The sequence below is a fragment of the Mercurialis annua genome, linkage group LG3, assembly GCF_937616625.2.
Source record: "Mercurialis annua linkage group LG3, ddMerAnnu1.2, whole genome shotgun sequence".
NCBI classification, from domain to species: Eukaryota; Viridiplantae; Streptophyta; class Magnoliopsida; order Malpighiales; family Euphorbiaceae; genus Mercurialis; species Mercurialis annua.
In genome coordinates this window covers 58759975-58776443 of record NC_065572.1, presented here as the reverse complement: position 1 = coordinate 58776443, position 16469 = coordinate 58759975, and the positions used below count along the sequence as shown (strand labels likewise).

The 16469-nt window shown below is 32.0% G+C and overlaps 1 protein-coding gene across 1 annotated transcript; it reads left to right on the top strand.

Moving 5' to 3' along the window:
• Positions 1-1989: 1989 nt before the first annotated feature.
• LOC126671834 (DNA damage-binding protein 1) lies at positions 1990-13896 on the top strand. Its single transcript, XM_050365640.2, has 19 exons — positions 1990-2257; positions 2585-2633; positions 2749-2808; positions 2889-2980; positions 3674-3725; positions 3839-3901; positions 4147-4196; positions 5277-5352; positions 6033-6242; positions 6329-6435; positions 6562-6670; positions 8082-8282; positions 8369-8584; positions 8758-8868; positions 10575-10850; positions 11527-11801; positions 12307-12655; positions 12755-13039; positions 13117-13896. The coding sequence occupies exons 1-19, from the start codon at positions 2154-2156 to the stop codon at positions 13696-13698; spliced, it is 3267 nt and encodes a 1088-aa protein (XP_050221597.1). The 5' UTR covers positions 1990-2153; the 3' UTR covers positions 13699-13896.
• The last annotated feature ends 2573 nt before the right edge of the window (positions 13897-16469 follow it).

Here is a 16469-nt window from a genome sequence, read left to right as displayed (position 1 = left end):
TGAATAGAGGTGTAACTTTTTTTAAACTTAATTTATTTAAAACATTAATATGTTTCGGTTATAAGTTAAAAGATTTTGCTTAATAAAAAATAGTGGTGGATTAAATTATGAAGAATTATTTTTAAAAATTGTTTGTTAAGCTTTGTTGTTTTTTGAAAGAGTTAAATAAAATATTTATTTTTATCAACTAACTTAATGCTATTGATTCATGTTTTCAGAAAAAAAAATTGTTCATCTATTATTAGTAAATAATATACAAAATATTATTAGTAATAAATGTTAATTTTTATTTTATTTTTAAAATATAATTGATAATTTAATGAAAAGTCATAATATTATTACTAACTATTTATATCCTTAGCAATTTAATATTTGTAAATTTTAATTAATATACGATAACTTCATTACATTTAGTTTAATTTAATTTTAAACTATACATAAGTAATTGTAAGAATAAATTAAAATAATTCCAAACAAACCAAATTAGATTAGAAAAATAATAATTGTCAAAGAAACCAAAATACATTTAATATAAATGAATTAAATTAATTATGTTTGGTCTAAAAGATTTTACATTGTGTTAATAACTTCATACATATCTACATATATATCATGGTATCACAAAAATATTTCAGTTGATTATTACTACACAAGAGTCGGATTCTACAAATCTTACAATGAAAATCACTGATGTTTTTCCAAATGACGGTTTGGGTGATTTTTCTGGACAAGAAATAGTGCTAGCAACTCGAGGTTCTCAAACTTCGTTAGTATTAACACCAATATTTACAGAATATACACAAGGATCGTCAAGTAAATTAAGGTACGATACTTATAATTAATATGAAAATATATCTTAAATTTTAAATTATTAAACGATATTGTAATTTGTTTATTTTATATTTTTATGGAAAAAGTAGCTACGAAGATAAAGAGAAAGATAAAGAAAAACAGAATGAAAAGTATGAAAGAAAGAAATTGGGCAACATAGCTATGAGGAGAATAATAATTAAATAACTCCAATTGTAAGTTAGCTTTGACAATCTATATTTTGTTGTTTTATTATTTATATACAATTTTGTGATGTATATAAGGTATAATTAATGCTAAATATGTATTTTTTTTTAATTTCTTTTCGTATAAAATATATACTTATGTGTCATATAATAAAAAAAGCGCAGCGTAGCGCGGCCGTTATGCTAGTTATGTGTTAAATCGTTGCTTACTATACTATTTTATTATTCAAATAATTTTTTATTGATCATGTCGTAGAATACATTTAATTTCGAAATAATATCGGAAATCTATAAAAAAAATTAAAATGCAATTGCATTTTAAATAAACTAAATCCAAATGCCATTTACTTAAAAATACAATATATTTTTTTTAAATACAAAATATCCAAATGCTATTTACTTAAAAATACAATATATTTTTTTTAAAATACAAAATATGTATAAAAAAATTCTTTGCATCCAGAAAATTCTAGCGAAAATGGCGTTACAAGTGTAATGCTAGTCATTATGAACGATAAATATGATTTTTTTTATCTGAGATGTATGTTATGCATTAGTGTTAGAATTAGTTGAAACAACATTTTAAAAAAAAACACCTACGGACGGTACAGTGGAAGCCTTGACTTTCCAGAATGTATGACGAGAAATACACCCTCATGTATGATAAATGTGAATTCATAATGATTATTTTTGTGGAATATTAAATAATATAAAATTAAATTATTTAAAAATAAAGTTATTATTTCACTTTAATAAGAAAATATTTTTGTTCATTTTGTTCATTTTATTATTTTAGAGGAGATTAAAGAGGAAAATTAAAATTTAGACCATTTCATAATATTTTTGAGTTGAAAAGAATTGTTAAAAATACAAAAGAGACCATTTCAAATTACAGGAAAAAAAATGGAAAAAGTTTAAGCCACTGAAACGACGTCGGATGCTACTAATATGAAATGCAAACGCTACTCACCGAATAACAAAATCACATGCTTCTAGAGCAGCACCTACTGCTAAAGAAACCAGCTCAGAGAAGCCGGAGGAAGCAGCACCGAGCACACAGAGAGACGGCGGCAGGTAAGGCTCAGCCGGAGAAGAGCCGAGCAGTGAGCGAGTAAGACTAATATCAGAAGCAGCGAGATGAGTATATGGAACTACGTCGTAACGGCACAAAAACCTACAAATGTCACTCACTCGTGTGTCGGCAATTTCACCGGTCCTCAAGAACTCAATCTCATCATTGCGTAATTTAATCTCATCTTTAACCTAATCTAATCTATAATTTGTTTGTTTATTTTTATATATAGTTGCATCTATGTTTCCCTGTGTGTTTTATTAGATTAAAGTTTTAGTTTAGGGTTTTAGTTTTGTTTAATTTTGTAGAATATTTTCTCATTTCGTTTTTCAGTTTATCATTTTTGTGCAGAGAATTAGTTTTTAGTTTAATTCGATAACATTTTAAATTTGTGTGCTCTTTTGTTATTTATTTTGTTGTTTTTAATTTTAAAGAATATGTTCGTTATTTTTTAATTATTTTTTTGTCTGTATGCAATCTATGATATGCTTTTCAGGAAATGCACTCGCATCGAAATTCATTTACTCACTCCTCAGGGCTTACAGGTAACTGTTATCCGTCGTACATATTAAAAAATTTAGGTTCTATATTTCGTATTAGCCTTTCCGAATTAAAAACTGGAGAAGCAATTGATTTGTGTTTAATTGATTTTCTGAGCAGCCTATGTTAGATGTTCCGATATATGGAAGAATCGCGACACTTGAACTATTTCGACCACATGTAAGTATTTACATTAATCTCATTTTGTATTGCGTAGTTGTTATTTGTTTGTTTGCTAATCATTGATTGATTTGTTACAGGGTGAAGCACAAGATTTTCTGTTTATTGCCACAGAAAGATATAAGTTTTGTGTTCTTCAGTGGGATTCTGAGGCGTCTGAGCTTATTACGAGGTTTAAACTTTAAACTTTATTCATTTTCCCATTAGGAATTTGAATAGGTGAATTTATGCATTCATTTTAGACAATCTACTCTAGGAAACTGTTGCCGGCACACTTTGTGTGTTCATAGTTTTCGAGTGTCACTAAATTGTAATGATGCTGAACTGTAAAACAGATTAAGTGAATCAGTTATAGGCCATGCATGGTTTGAACTTCAGCGTTGTTGAATTGACTATTAGCTAGTCCACCTAGAAAAGTTATACTCAGTTGGTCCACTAGCAACTTTTATGTTTCCTTGGCACCTTACCGAGGAAAGAAAAATGGTGCAACAAACCGCCTGGAAGAAGAGGCTGTTTGGATTTCTTATGTTCGTGGGAGTTGGGTAGGATGTGTACTTATGCTTTGCTGTATGAATAACTTAGCAAAGAATGGGGAATACATGGAGACTATAGATAACTGGCTAAAGCTGAAAAAAAACTGTTTTTTAGCTTTTCTTTTTTGGAATCTAGTGCATTATATATTTTAACTAAGTTTTGTGGATTTTATGAGCTTACAGTCTCCTCACTCTCCCAAACATTAACTGCTTTTTAGTAAAACTGTTTCCTTGTATTATGATTTAAGGTAGCATTTGTTATCTGACATATAATTTTTGAATCTCTACTTTTTATATTTGTGTTGACTAGCTTCTTTTTCACTTTTTTAAAGAGCGATGGGGGATGTATCAGACCGTATAGGTCGTCCAACAGACAATGGCCAAGTAATTTCTTTTTTTCATCTCCTATTCATTTTTTGAAATATATTATAAAAACCTGTCACATGAACTCTTATATCTCTGACCTTCCTGGCCCTCCTCTCTTCCCTTTTATGTAGATTGGCATAATTGATCCAGACTGTCGATTAATTGGACTCCATTTATATGATGGGCTGTTCAAGGTACATAGTTCCTCTCTTACATTTCCAACTTTTACTTTGACATTATGGTGTGTGATTGCTTACATTTCCAACTTTTACTTTGACATTATGGTGTGAGATTGCTTTCATGCCTACTATTACGACTTTTGTTTTGACATAATGTTGTGAGACTTGCTGCTTTTAAACTTAGGATGCCCTTTCTTTCTTCATTATCGTTCTCAGAATGACACGGTGACCATAAATCTCTCTCACTTTTATTCTTTCAGGTCATTCCTTTTGATAACAAAGGCCAGCTCAAAGAAGCTTTTAACATAAGGTGTGAAATCTTCTGTTTATAATTAATACAAGTCCTATTATCAAAGACTCCATATTGAATGGTCCACATCTGGCTATTTCTTTACTTCGATAGGCGTAAGCATGCAGAGCAATGGGTACACATAGAAATATATGGATAGCTGTTTTTTTGTTTTTCTTGATTTCATATAGTTGGTTGTTGTTACTCTTAATTTCATATCTTTTATTCTGTTGAATAATAAATCTGGATTAGAAGGGAAAATGTAATTGATAATAGAAAAGGTAACAGAAGCAGAAATGAACACCTAGGAATGATATTTCTCAAAAAAATAAGAAAAGAAAATGTGTAAATAAATTTACTATAAGGGTATACAAATAAATATTACAAAAATAAAAATATATTTATTGATTCTAATTTTTATTTGAAATAAAGAATTAAAATAATATTCAAGTAAATGTAATTATCCATTATTATGCAATTATAATAAAAGAGACAGAGAGAGAGATATATAACTGTAGAAAGAAAGAAAAATTACCTAATGAAGGTAGGGTACCAGATAGTAAAAAGGAATCAGTTCATTCACCCACCTTATCCATATACACCCACCTTATTCATTTATTGAATATGAAGAAAGAAGAAGAAAGGATTAGATTTTCAACGGGAAGAGCATGACTTTTTTTTATGTTAGAGTCTGATGGAAGAAGGTGGAAAATGAGGAGAAATTAGATTAATGTCCATTTGTGCTAAACTCTTCAAAAAAATTGGAAAAACTTGTTTCTAAAGGAACAAGTTTCCTAATTTTATTGCAGACATGGGCCCAAAACATTTTGTTTTAGTTCCGATAATTTCTGTTTCCAAAACATTTCAGAAATTGAGATTCTCTCTTTAAATTATGTTTTTGTGCTTCATATAATAGAGTTAAGCAAATATCTAGCATTGAATTAGACATCTAGTTTCATACTATTCAACATCAATTGAATTAGACATCTGTGTTTCTGTTTGCTGATGAATTTCTTGATTTACGTGCTTATTTCACTGACCATTGTTTCAGTTACAAGTTTATAAGTCTAAAAGTATTAATTCTTATGGTCTTCTTTTCAGGCTTGAAGAACTTCAAGTTCTGGATATTAAATTTCTATATGGTTGCTCAAAGCCAACAATTGTTGTCCTCTACCAGGTCCCAAAATTTTCACTGTACATGTTTACTTCCGCTTCGGCAATGTGGTTCTTCGAGCCATATTTTCATCTGAATAATTATTTTTGTTCAAGGAAAAGATTTAGAGTGCTTACAGTTTAATCATAGAATATACTCAAAGTAAAACACCAAATTGTGCACCATCAGATGTGTATAGGCAATTTTTGAAACTCAAAAGACATTTAAAAAATTTATTCAAAGTCATAGTGCTTTGGAGCCTGCTGGAGAAGTGCTAAGGAAGCAACAATGACTTGACTACCACGTGTGTGGTCACTAATTTCTGTTCAATTTTAGTTTTCTAACTTATGCATACTTCTGATCTTATGTGCTTGATTTGATAGTGTAGCCTTGCCTCATTCCTTTCCATTCTTCCCGTGCTTAAATGGTCCTTCAATTTTTCTCTTTTACATTGCGTCAAACTCAATTCTTTTCTTGTACACTGCTTCGGGCTATGGTGCGCTTAAGGCTTAGAATTAATTTATCATCTGTCAGGGGAAAGAACAAAAACATCCATAGAAATGTTAGCGTTGTCCTTATTATGATTGGCCTCTATGAAGAGGCCTTTTGTACCTACCTTCTGAATTTATTCTATTCTATGTAACCACGTAGTTAGTAGGGCAGACAAGAGTGAATGTCCTTAGAAATTGCTCTCACTGCTGCAGGATAATAAAGATGCTCGTCATGTTAAAACATATGAGGTTGCTCTGAAAGATAAAGATTTTGTGGAGGGTCCATGGGCTCAGAACAATCTAGACAATGGGGCTGATTTGCTAATACCAGTGCCGCCACCTCTTTGTGGTGTTCTTATTATTGGTGAAGAAACAATTGTCTATTGCAGTGCAAATGCATTTAAAGCTATCCCGATAAGGCCTGTATGTTACCAGTCATTTTCTCTGGGAACTTCTTATTTTCTCTCTCTTAATTACTTTTCTTGCTGATGCTTAATTTCCACTTCCAGTCAATCACAAGAGCATATGGAAGAGTTGACGCTGATGGTTCTAGATATTTACTTGGCGATCATGCTGGGCTTATTCACCTTCTTGTCATAACACATGAAAAAGAGAAGTGAGTGAATCTTCTATGAAATTCTATGCCTCGAGATTCTTTTTTTTTTGGTAGGAAAGGATTGAGAATTGAACATCCTGCACTGATGGTGTAATCTTTTCAAAATTGGCTAAACTTACACTGCAGGGTTACTGGGCTCAAAATTGAGCTCTTGGGAGAAACTTCAATTGCGTCTACCATATCATATCTCGATAATGCAGTTGTGTACATAGGTTCAAGCTATGGAGATTCACAGGTATTGTACACATTAGTATTGTATATTGATGTTCCAATAATAACTTCTGGAATGACATTATGTTTTGTGTTCAATAGTGCTGTTTGTTAGTAAGATCTCGTACAACTCGGTCTTGTTGGCCGAGCATGAATATTACACATGTTTGTTAGATTAGACAACTTAATTATTGGTAATCAGAGTTTGCATAATCAACTATAGGAGTCATTTTTTAAAAACAAACAACTATAGGAGTCATTGAAGTTCTTTATTTGACTCTAGCGGCAGACGAGGAGCTGGAGAGCCAAAAAGGCAGGATGTAGCAGGAGATAGTGCCCTGCCTTCCCTTGTTGGTATTTGGTATGTGAGCTATCTCCCTGCCTTCCCTTGTTGGTATTTGGTAGTAAGGGCTCACATACTGGAATCTGCCGCAACTCAATGGAACCGAATCAAAACAAGCTTAAAAATGGGTTCTACTGAGTGGCATTTCAGTTTTGCTTAACAAAATTTCTAAACTGAAGGTTGGTTCAGTTTACAGTTTTGCCTTCAGAATTACCAAACAAGACCAATTAAACCACCCATAAATATATACTTGTAAGTTCTGTGGAACTTTTGCGTAAAGTTAATCTTAACTTACATGAATGTTTATTAGATTTTGTAGTGTGATCAATAAAAAGTACGTCTCACTAACAATTTCGAGATTATTATTAGAAATTCTAAATAATTTTGTAATGATTTGGGAATCCAAATGATTGACGTTGTTTTTAAATGAAGCTCAATTAAAAATGCCAACAAATAACTGACAGCAAAGAGGTCAAACCTGATCCAAACTACCCAAACCAAAACCATGTAGCCGCAATTTCAGCAGTCTGGCTACTTACAAATGGGTTCATTTAGATCGTTGGGATAACATTTTGGAGTTTGGCCTGAAAAAAATTCGAGTGTTAGCACCTTTGACTGTTAACAAGGGGGGAAATGACAAATATGACATTCAAACCATCAGTATACACCTCCAGCTGGCATGGAGATTTCAGATTTTACATAGATCTTTTGAGACCCGATACTATATGTTCTCATATTTTGTACTTCAGATATACTCAGTTTAAGATGCCAGACCTCAATCTCTATGACTGCAGACCTGTTTTGTTTAATACCTTTGTAAATTATGTAATTCTTACATGTTTGTGTGGCATTTCCCAAAATTTATCTTGAGAAGTGTGATCAACTAACAGCCATTTGATAGTTTCAGATTTGAGTCCCATATGTGTATTGGATGCCATACCTCAATCTCTATGACTGCAGACCTGTTTTCTCTAATACCTTTGTAGATTAAGTAATTCTGAGATGTTTGTGGCATTTCCCTTATACTTTTCCAGTTCTGGTTGTTTGTTGCTGTCTTAGAGTAGCACTACTAATGTTTACCAGTGGCATACAGCTTGTAAAGCTAAATCTACAACCTGATGTGAAAGGTTCATATGTTGAAGTCTTGGAAAGTTATGTAAATTTGGGACCGATTGTTGATTTCTGTGTGGTGGACCTTGAGAGGCAAGGCCAAGGTCAGGTTGTGACGTGCTCTGGAGCTTACAAGGATGGTTCTCTTCGCATAGTTCGAAATGGAATTGGAATAAATGAACAGGTTACTGTATATGGATTAGTTCTTTTTGATATTTTATTATTAGTATATTTTACTGAAAACTTGTATGGCCACTTTGTGTAAAATAGGCATCTGTTGAGCTTCAAGGCATCAAAGGCATGTGGTCACTAAGATCTTCCACTGATGATTCATTTGACACCTTCTTGGTGGTTAGTTTCATTAGTGAGACTCGAATTTTGGCTATGAATCTTGAGGACGAGTTGGAAGAAACTGAAATAGAGGGCTTCTGTTCACAAGTGCAGACTTTATTCTGCCATTTTGCTGTTTACAATCAGCTTGTGCAAGTGAGTTTAAGCTTCTTCTGAATATGTACTCTTCTCCTGTCAGGGTTCAATAATTAATTAATGAACCAAAATGACAGTTCATCTCCTTAAATTAATTATATTTGGTTACGAATTACTTTATAAGTCCTTTATCTTTATTGTGATTAGGTGTGCTAACTTTTCAATCGCTACAGGTCACTTCAAGTTCTGTGAGACTGGTCAGTTCTACAACGAGAGAACTACTAAATGAGTGGAAAGCTCCACAAGATTATTCAATTAATGTTGCCACTGCTAATGCAACCCAGGTTTGTCTTTCATAGTTTCTAAGGTTTAGATAATAGATCAATCATAAGCTGGATTCTTAATGTCAGCATGATAAAACATACTTTTGTTTACCTTGGAACTGTCAACAAGCTAGATTCTCAGTATCATTGCTATTCTTATGGTTACTTATTATGGTTGTCAGAAGATCGGTCGAGACTAGAAATTCTAGTACTTGAGAACATAATTGCAGTTTATCCAAGTTGTTATTGAAGAGGGGATTACTTGGCACTTGGGATATGTTTGTTTTGATACACTTCCAGGCACCATTTCATCTAATTAGATGATGCACAAACTATAACAAGAAATGAATAAAGTGATGGCTTTGTAATGTTAGATGAATAAAATTCAGTGAATTATGGAAAAGGAAGTCAAAAATGATATTCACGTCGGGATCATATTGATTTGATAACGGTCCTAGAAAGAACTTGGCTTAGATGTATGGTGCTTTTTCCATAGAACTGCCGTACTTTGAAATTTGAATGGCATATATGCATTTCATGTCATGCCATTTGCAACAACTGTATATGTGGTTGTTTGCCATACTTGGTGCTAATTGCTTGTCAATAGTTTGTGAAGTTATGGTAAATATCCAATCTTCAGATCCTCTGCCTCTTTCAATTATAATATGGCTAGTAATTTAAGTTAAGATATTCTGTTGATATTGGCCATTATAGTAGTTGATTTAACCATGATACTTCACAAATAACTATTGCATGCAAAATAAAGCTGTTAAATAAAAAATACTGGAATCTGAAAGGTGTATACTTTTCTGAACTTGGTAGCCTTTTGAGATCTGCCCGACGCAATGCAAACTTTTTAATTGAGCACTGCTTCGAATATGCAACCAGTTGCTATCAAGGTAATTAAAATCAATCGGCAGTACTAAGGCAATACATCTCTGTATTGACTTGGGAGCAAAGTGTAATTTGCTATTCTACCTTATTTTGTTACTCTCCGTCTCTCTGTCACTCATTTTATTAGAAAGTAAGATAGATACATTAATTACATACACAAATAGAGTTAAAATTGATACTATATTGAATAATGTATCATCTCTATCAAGCATGTACATTGGGTTGACATGTCAACCTCTAAGATTTCATCTGGCAAGCAAGATCTTATTTTACTCCCTGTTCAGGCTCTGATGTTACTGAAGCACCTTGTCTGCTAACTAAGCTTTTGGTTTTCATTGCATATTGTCCAAAGCATGCTGTTTTACTTGTTTCTTCTTTGATGCACATCAAAACTTACTCGTGATGGAAATTCAAGCTTGCCAATTTTTTTGTATGTTTTGAAGTATAGAAAGCAGTTATATCTGTAAAATATATATATATATATCCTTCGAATTTGTCTTTGCTAGATACTGGTCATGCAGTTGCCTTTTATCATTTATTTGGATACAGCAGATGTTTGATATTCATACCTTTTAAGTGATTTTGCCCAAAGTTGGAAGTTGGATGATTTTACTTATTACTAAATGCGTATAGATTTTTTTGTTTTTTGGGAGTTATATTGGTAGTCATGGAATGTACTTTATTTCAAAATCTGTATCCATATTCCAAAGGACATTCTAAACATGGGTATCAGCTTCTCTTATTGTCTGTTTGGATATTCTTGTTGACATTTGGGGTGCATGAGCTTGTAAAGTTACAAATTGATTTTCACTATTGTGCTGCTTCTACCACAGGTTTTAGTGGCAACTGGTGGTGGCCATTTAGTCTACCTGGAAATTGGCGATGGAGTACTGACAGAAACTAAACATGCTCAGTTGGAGTGTGAGATATCATGTCTTGACATTAATCCTATTGGTGAAAATTCTACCTATAGTCAGTTAGCTGCAGTTGGAATGTGGACTGATATAAGTGTTAGAATATTTTCATTGCCTGACCTGAATCTCATAGCAAAGGAGCATTTGGGAGGCGAGATAATACCGCGTTCTGTTCTCCTATGTTCCTTTGAAGGGGTATGCTTATACATGAACTTTCTTCACTTCTGATATGTTTGGTTGCTATACTTATTTGATTGCTGTGTACATAGCATACAATACAATGTATGCATGAACTTTCTTCACCTCTGATGTTATGTTTGGTTGCTATACTTATTTGATTGCTGTGTACATAGCATACAATACAAACATGAACTTTCTTCACCTCTGATGTTATGTTTTGCCGCTATACTTATTTGATTGTTGTGTACATAGCACACAATACAATATATAAGATGTGCAAAAGATTCCATAATTGGCAGTTAATTTTAACCTCATATTCATGAGGGAGATAACTCTTTTCAGGAAATTAAATATTTAGGATCAAGATTATAGAAATTTGATTAAATTCTGCGTGTCTATACATTTGATCAATGAGGAAAATTATTTTGTGGGTCAATTAGATTTATTTTCTTGTGTTATAATAGATATGGAGAATTGATACTTTATCATGTTATAAGGGTGTTTGCATCTTTATTTGATTAATGATTATTGATATTATTGTTCCACTCTAAATGTTTGTGGTTTGTTTTAATTGTGGTGAAGTTACTTCATGTCATATGGAATTTGGGGTGGCACGAGAAAGGAGTTTGGCAAGTGAATTAAATTTCATAAATTCTAATTCCTCGTTTCACTGTTCTTTATTCTTGCTCAGATATCATACTTGTTATGCGCCCTTGGAGATGGCCATCTTTTGAACTTCTTATTGAATTTGAATACTGGCGAGTTGACGGACAGGAAAAAGGTGTCTTTAGGAACCCAGCCTATAACACTCCGTACTTTCTCATCAAAGAACACCACACATGTATTTGCTGCATCAGATAGGCCAACTGTCATTTATAGCAGTAATAAGAAACTCCTATATAGCAATGTAAATTTAAAAGAAGTCAGTCACATGTGTCCTTTCAACTCTGCTGCTTTCCCTGACAGGTAAGTTTTCTGCAAGCATTATTTATGATAGTAATATTAATGTTAATGCTAGAAACATGTTTCTTTAAAGTTCTTTTATGTTGGTTCTTGGATCATTTATAATTTGCACGGTCATAATTATCTTGTTCGTTGCGAGTTATTTGCAACTTTAGTGGCATAACATTCGTTAACTAAAGGCGCTCTGTTGTGATATTTTTAACTCTCTGGATTTAATATTAATGGATTGTAGTTGAATTTTATATTTTTTGGCATTCAAACAATTTCATTTTCTTTGAGTGCAATGCAAGTGGACATAATTGGTAGGTCATCACATGAAAACTTTGCAAAGAAATAATACAATTTGTTAAATAGTGCCAAAAAAACCCAAGGCCCAAACTGTCACGGCTCAAAATCTGCTCATCACAATTGTGCACGGGTATCAGGCTGTGACTAGATGAATGCCTTTTCTACTGTTTCTGCTATTAAATTGTTTCTTTTTCATCAATTGGCTATCTACTGTCAACAGCCTTGCGATTGCAAAAGAAGGTGAACTTACTATTGGCACCATTGATGATATCCAAAAGCTTCACATCCGCTCTATTCCGTTGGGGGAACATGCACGGCGTATCTGTCATCAGGAGCAGTCTCGGACTTTTGCCATTTGTAGTTTGAAACACCAAGCTAGTGCGGAAGAACCTGAGACACACTTTATTCGTTTATTGGATGATCAAACCTTTGAATTTATATCAACTTACCAACTTGACCCATTTGAGTATGGTTGTTCCATTCTGAGCTGCTCCTTTTCTGATGATGCTAATTTGTATTACTGTGTTGGGACTGCTTATGTTATGCCAGAGGAAAATGAGCCAACTAAGGTAAAATACGCATTGACTTCTTGTACAATTTTTCTTGCAAGTTAAAAATATGAATTGTGAAGAACTGCCATTATATCATTCTGCTTCTTACTTTTTTAGGGCCGAATATTGGTTTTCTTGGTCGAAGATGGAAAGTTGCAGCTTATGGTTGAGAAGGAAACTAAGGGGGCTGTTTATTCTCTAAACTCTTTTAATGGCAAACTGCTAGCTGCTATCAATCAGAAAATCCAATTATACAAATGGATGCTTCGAGATGATGGTTCCCGTGAGCTGCAATCTGAATGTGGGCATCACGGACACATACTTGCCCTTTATGTACAAACACGTGGAGATTTCATAGTTGTTGGTGATTTGATGAAGTCAATCTCTTTGCTGATTTACAAGGTAAGAGAATTCACATTAACCACATTACATCCCTGTCATTTTGATGTTTTCAATACCAATTCTTTGCTGTTTTTCAGCACGAGGAAGGTGCTATTGAGGAGAGAGCTCGTGACTACAATGCAAATTGGATGTCAGCTGTTGAGATTCTTGATGATGACATCTACCTGGGTGCTGAAAATAACTTTAACTTATTTACAGTCAGGAAGAACAGTGAAGGCGCTACTGATGAGGAACGAGGCCGTCTTGAGGTGCTAGGCGAATATCATCTTGGAGAGTTTGTGAATCGATTCCGACATGGTTCCCTTGTGATGCGCCTCCCAGATTCCGATGTGGGCCAAATCCCAACTGTTATTTTTGGGACTGTGAATGGTGTAATTGGGGTCATTGCTTCACTTCCTCATGAGCAATTTCTTTTCTTGGAGAAGCTCCAATCGAACTTACGGAGAGTGATTAAAGGTGTTGGAGGGCTGAACCATGAGCAATGGAGATCGTTCAACAATGAGAAGAAAACAAGCGAAGCTAAAAACTTCTTAGACGGAGATCTAATCGAATCATTCCTTGATCTCAGCCGGAATCGAATGGATGAGATCTCCAAGGCAATGGAAGTTTCGGCAGAGGAGCTATGCAAGAGAGTGGAAGAGCTGACGAGGCTGCATTGATATCATTATATTTGCTCATTTTGCTTTATGTTCTTTAGTTCCTTGGTTTTGCTATTTTGTATCACATGTACAAATTTATTTATTTATTTTTCTGCTATGAGAGGGGGCATTTATAATGACAAATTAATCCTTGTAAGGGACTAAAAGATGGATTGTAAGATATGTTGATAACTTATTTCTATCATGAAGTTCATAGAATAGTTAGGTTTTAGTGTATGCACAAACTATTCAAGCTCAACACCTTGCATACTAGCAGAAGAAAGAATAGAACATTTAAGGATTGAGATTTCCTTACGTTTATTTTGAACTTGAGGGGGTCAATGTTCATAATTTATATCATTCATTATAAAATGAACAAACAAAAAAATTATAATGTTAATTAAATTAATTTACATAGCTCATTTTATATTAAATAGTGTAGATTGTGAACATGAACCTCTTAAATTTAAATTTATTTGAATTTAAGGGAATTTCAACCCAACATATAATGTCCAACTCAAATGAAAAATGGTACAGCACCATAATTTGTATATAACTAATACACGCAGTGATGCAGGAAGAATCGTCTGTAAAGGGTTCAATCAAGGAGCATCTGATGACTTGTAAAGGGCTCAAGGGCTTTTATCTCTGGGCTTTTTGTAGAAATAATTTTTTTTTTTTAAATCTGAAAAATGTTTATTTTCTACTCCGAATTTTTTTTTTATGTTTATTTTCTACTCCGAATTTGACTCTTGCGGTTTTATGTTCTACTCCGAATTTGTCTCCGACATGTTTCACCATAAAATGTTTTTGGTTTCAAATAGTTAAAAACATTTTTTAACTATTTTTAAAATGAAAATGTCCTTAAAATGATTTCAAGCAGCTTTTCAAAATATAGTTAGCAACCGTTTTTAAGAAAGAATAGTTGGAGAATCAATATAGGTATTCTTCTTACGATTTCTGGATGTGTATTTTAATTAATAAATGATACGACGGTCCATTTATTATTGATATGATCAATTTTCTGATCCGGATTGTTGAAATTTCGATTTTGAATTGAAATATACGATCCGGACCCTTGCGTCCCGCTGCGCCAATAATGGTATCGAATAATTATTAAAAATATGTCAAATACTTTCTGAAAATTAGTTTTCAGTATCTTTTAGAAAACAATTTCCAAAAATGTCTACAAACAGTTTTTAACATTATGTTTCAGCATTTTAAAAAAACAGTTTTGAATGATCCTAAACATATTTTGCAATAATTTTTTGATTATTTTTCAAATGGTTTTAAAAAAAATTAAATGATTTCTAAAAGTATTTTTGATACTTTCTAAAATAGTTTTAAAAAACCGATTTTAAAAAGAATTCTTAATATCTCTCAAAAACAAAAAATCAGCAATTTTTAATGTCTTTTTTATTAAATAAGTAATAGTTTCTAAAAATAATTTGTATGTTGATTTCAAATGGTTTTCTAAAAAAAAGTATTTATAATGATTTTTAATACATTTTTGAACATTTTGTAAAAACAATTTCAAACACAGTTTTCAACCAATTTTTCAATATTTTTATAAAAACACTTCCTTAAAAGTTTCTAAAAGACAATTGTTGAATCAATTTCTAAAAAATATTTTTAAAACAGCTCAAAATATTATTCTCAAAATATATCGTGAAAAATGATTTTGAAAAATATTTTTGAGAAAGATCGCCTATCTAAAAGAACAGTTAACAAATAAAAAATAAAAAAATAAGTAAGAGGAGGAGGAAGAAGAAGATGAGACCGGTTCAATGGATTAACCAACCGAGTTTGAAAATGTAAACGTTTCTCTAACATAAAGGGTTATTATAATAATTCGGACGGCAAATTAATATGTTTTTGGTTATTTCGGTCGAACTGGCTGATCCGATTTGGATTTGACAACCATGTTCACTACTTATGCATATTCCATTTTATTATCCATGGATCCTATCCTTTAACATATGCATTTTGCTGTTGTTGCATCCTAACAATCTTGTTGTTCCATACATGTATATAAATTAAAATATACAATTGCAATAATTTAAAAATTAGAAAAATATATAAAATTGATCTTTTAATTATAATTGATAAACACAATATTTTAATTGAAAAACCTTTTAGATTTTTATAGACCGTACAATATAAAAATTGTGTTTTAACACAATTTAATTTATAAATGAGACAAAAAAAGATCTAAATTTCTCTGAACGGCTCTTATTCATCATCAGAGAATTTTTCTATAACAACGTGGTAAATGGTTACTAGTCAGAATGTCCATTTTGGTGTTAAAATACATAATATTTTTTATATATATAGTCATAGTCAGAATTAATTTCGCTAGAATTTGCTTAAAAAGCATATTGGGACATTGAAGAAGAACCACATGAAATTAGAATGTGCAGATAAGATATGAAAAGTACTTATGAGTGATTGAGAAGCTTTGGCTAGTTGCATTTATGATATAAGAGTTAGAATCTTTTAATATATCAAGACAATTTACCATAAATCTCAGAGTTAAATATTTTTTAGGCTACCGAATTTTTTAATTTATTTTAAAAAGTTACCGGATTTTGATTTTTTTCAAAAAAATTACCGAAATTTTAATTTATTTTAAAAAAGATACTAAACTTTCATTTATTTCAAAAAAGGCACCGAACTTTTTATCTAAAAAAAATACAGAACTTTCATTTCTTTTTAAAAGGTTATCAAATATTAATTTTTTTGATCAATAATTTTTTTTTGATTAAATTAAAGAATTAGACCCAAAACTTATT

Bases quoted from the DNA above. Each gene is read 5' to 3' on its own strand.
- LOC126671834 (XM_050365640.2), top strand. From the start codon at position 2,154: ATGAGTATATGGAACTACGTCGTAACGGCACAAAAACCTACAAATGTC. The intron at 2,634-2,748 runs GTAACTGTTATC...TTTTCTGAGCAG, and splicing joins TCACTCCTCAGGGCTTACAG to CCTATGTTAGATGTTCCGAT. The intron at 8,585-8,757 runs GTGAGTTTAAGC...CAATCGCTACAG, and splicing joins TTTACAATCAGCTTGTGCAA to GTCACTTCAAGTTCTGTGAG.